Source organism: Anastrepha ludens, chromosome 4 (genome assembly GCF_028408465.1).
Source record: "Anastrepha ludens isolate Willacy chromosome 4, idAnaLude1.1, whole genome shotgun sequence".
Lineage (NCBI taxonomy): Eukaryota > Metazoa > Arthropoda > Insecta > Diptera > Tephritidae > Anastrepha > Anastrepha ludens.
Genome location: NC_071500.1, coordinates 6,197,491 through 6,199,331, shown reverse-complemented (window position 1 = coordinate 6,199,331; position 1,841 = coordinate 6,197,491). Strand labels below are relative to the sequence as shown.

The 1,841-nt window shown below is 43.7% G+C and overlaps 1 protein-coding gene across 1 annotated transcript; it reads left to right on the top strand.

The window, feature by feature from the left end:
* Positions 1-210: 210 nt before the first annotated feature.
* Positions 211-1,586, top strand: LOC128861168 (histidine-rich glycoprotein). Its single transcript, XM_054099095.1, has 2 exons — positions 211-297; positions 447-1,586. Exons 1-2 carry the CDS (start codon positions 292-294, stop codon positions 1,158-1,160), a joined length of 720 nt encoding a protein of 239 aa, XP_053955070.1. The 5' UTR covers positions 211-291; the 3' UTR covers positions 1,161-1,586.
* Positions 1,587-1,841: the final 255 nt, after the last annotated feature.

Below are 1,841 nucleotides of genomic sequence, written 5' to 3'. Positions count from 1 at the left end.
TCTTCTTCATGCTCGAGCTGGTGTGGGCTAAAACTGAGTTGAGTAGGCAGAGGTAATGGAGCTGATTACATTTCGCTAAGCAATTGAACGTTTGTTGCAAAACAACAACAAGTAATCGCTCGCAACAACGTGCCAGTATTTGCAAATCCACAATGCAATGTGTGTATAAAAACGCGTGGGAGCGTCGAATGGGGCATCAGTTGAGTTCACCCAGTTCGACAACAAAGTCGGAGTTCGCGTTCGTGTCTTAAATATTTTGTTTCAATTGAAATCAAGTGTGAAATCTTAGTAATGAAGGTGTGTATTAAGCTGAAAAACCCCAAAAATGGACTACCACACAAAAGGATATTGAATTCATTTTTTTATACTCTACTTTGGACAACTCAATTAGCACAACAGCAGCTTAAGAATCTCATATCGTTTGCTTTTTTCCCTCCCTCTCATAGCCTGTGATCTGTATTCTGGCTCTAGCCCTCGCCTCCGCCAATGCCGGCCTTTTGCCACACCATGGTCATGACGCGCATATTGTTGAAGGCGCCCACCACGTCGACATTCCACATGGCAGTGGCATCCACCTCGGCCACTCATCGTCCATTGTTATCGATGCTAGCGGCGATTCGCACCACATCGATGCGCATCCTGTCTACCACCACGATGACCATCATGCTCATGTCGACGTGCATCCTGTCGTGCATGATGTGCATCATGATGTGCACCATACCGCCGCTGCCGCAAAGATTGTTCATCACGAACCCATTCACCATGTAGAGCCAGTGCATCACGTGACCAAAGTTGTGCACCATGAACCCCATCATTTCCTGCACTACGTCAAGCCCGTGATTGATCATCATGTCATCCACCAGGACAACCATCATGACGAGCACTTGCATGCGCACGATCTGCATCACGCCGAAGCATATCACGCTCCTCTTCTGCACCATCACGAGCACTTGGCCCACCATGCCCATATTGTCGATCACAGTCACCATCATGCTGCTCTGGTGCACACCGTACCTGCCCACGTCCACCACCACACGCATGCTGCTGTTGTGCACAAACTCTACCCAGGAGATGCGCATCATGGTAACCTTCTTGCCTTCGCGCGCCACGCCCTTCATGGCAAATACGGCAAAGTTAAGATCACCGAGAAACATTACTAATCGATTTCATAATGAAACTTCAATTTACAAAAACAACTCACTATAACTCATATAAATAGTAACTCAACGCGAACCTACTATGAAGGAAACGAATCAACCCTTAGCTAATTTATTAAACGAATTCAAGTGCCAACACATACACACACGCATCCATTTATAAAATATGCAAACACGCACTCATATATTCGGTAATATTCATCTGATATTCACAATTAAAATTATCATCATTTGTTAGCCTAGGACGGCAATATGAAAAATTAATTTAAGATTTTTCATTGCCTTTTCCATTGAAAGACAACTCAACTTCATTCTCAATCGAGTAGAGTGCTCCTGATTTAAGAGAGGATTTCACTCGAATTCAATATCGCTTTGTACAAAACTCACTAAGAAACTTAAATAAAAAATTCTAAAATTTACGAAAGTGCAAATGTAAAAGTTGAGTTTGCTTTAAAATTAGAGCCCAATGTAAGGAGGCGAACAGAAAATGCTAGAAATGCCGGAACGGTCTTTCGTGAGGGAGTTGATGGGTTAAAATGCACTGCAAGCATATTCTTCGAATGCTTCCAACACGATGAATGGGAACTGGGAGGACCTTGAGTCGATCCCAGAAATCTCGAATGGTTCACAGACAGTTCAAAAACAAATACTGGAGTCGGTGCAGTAATCCATGATCCAAACACG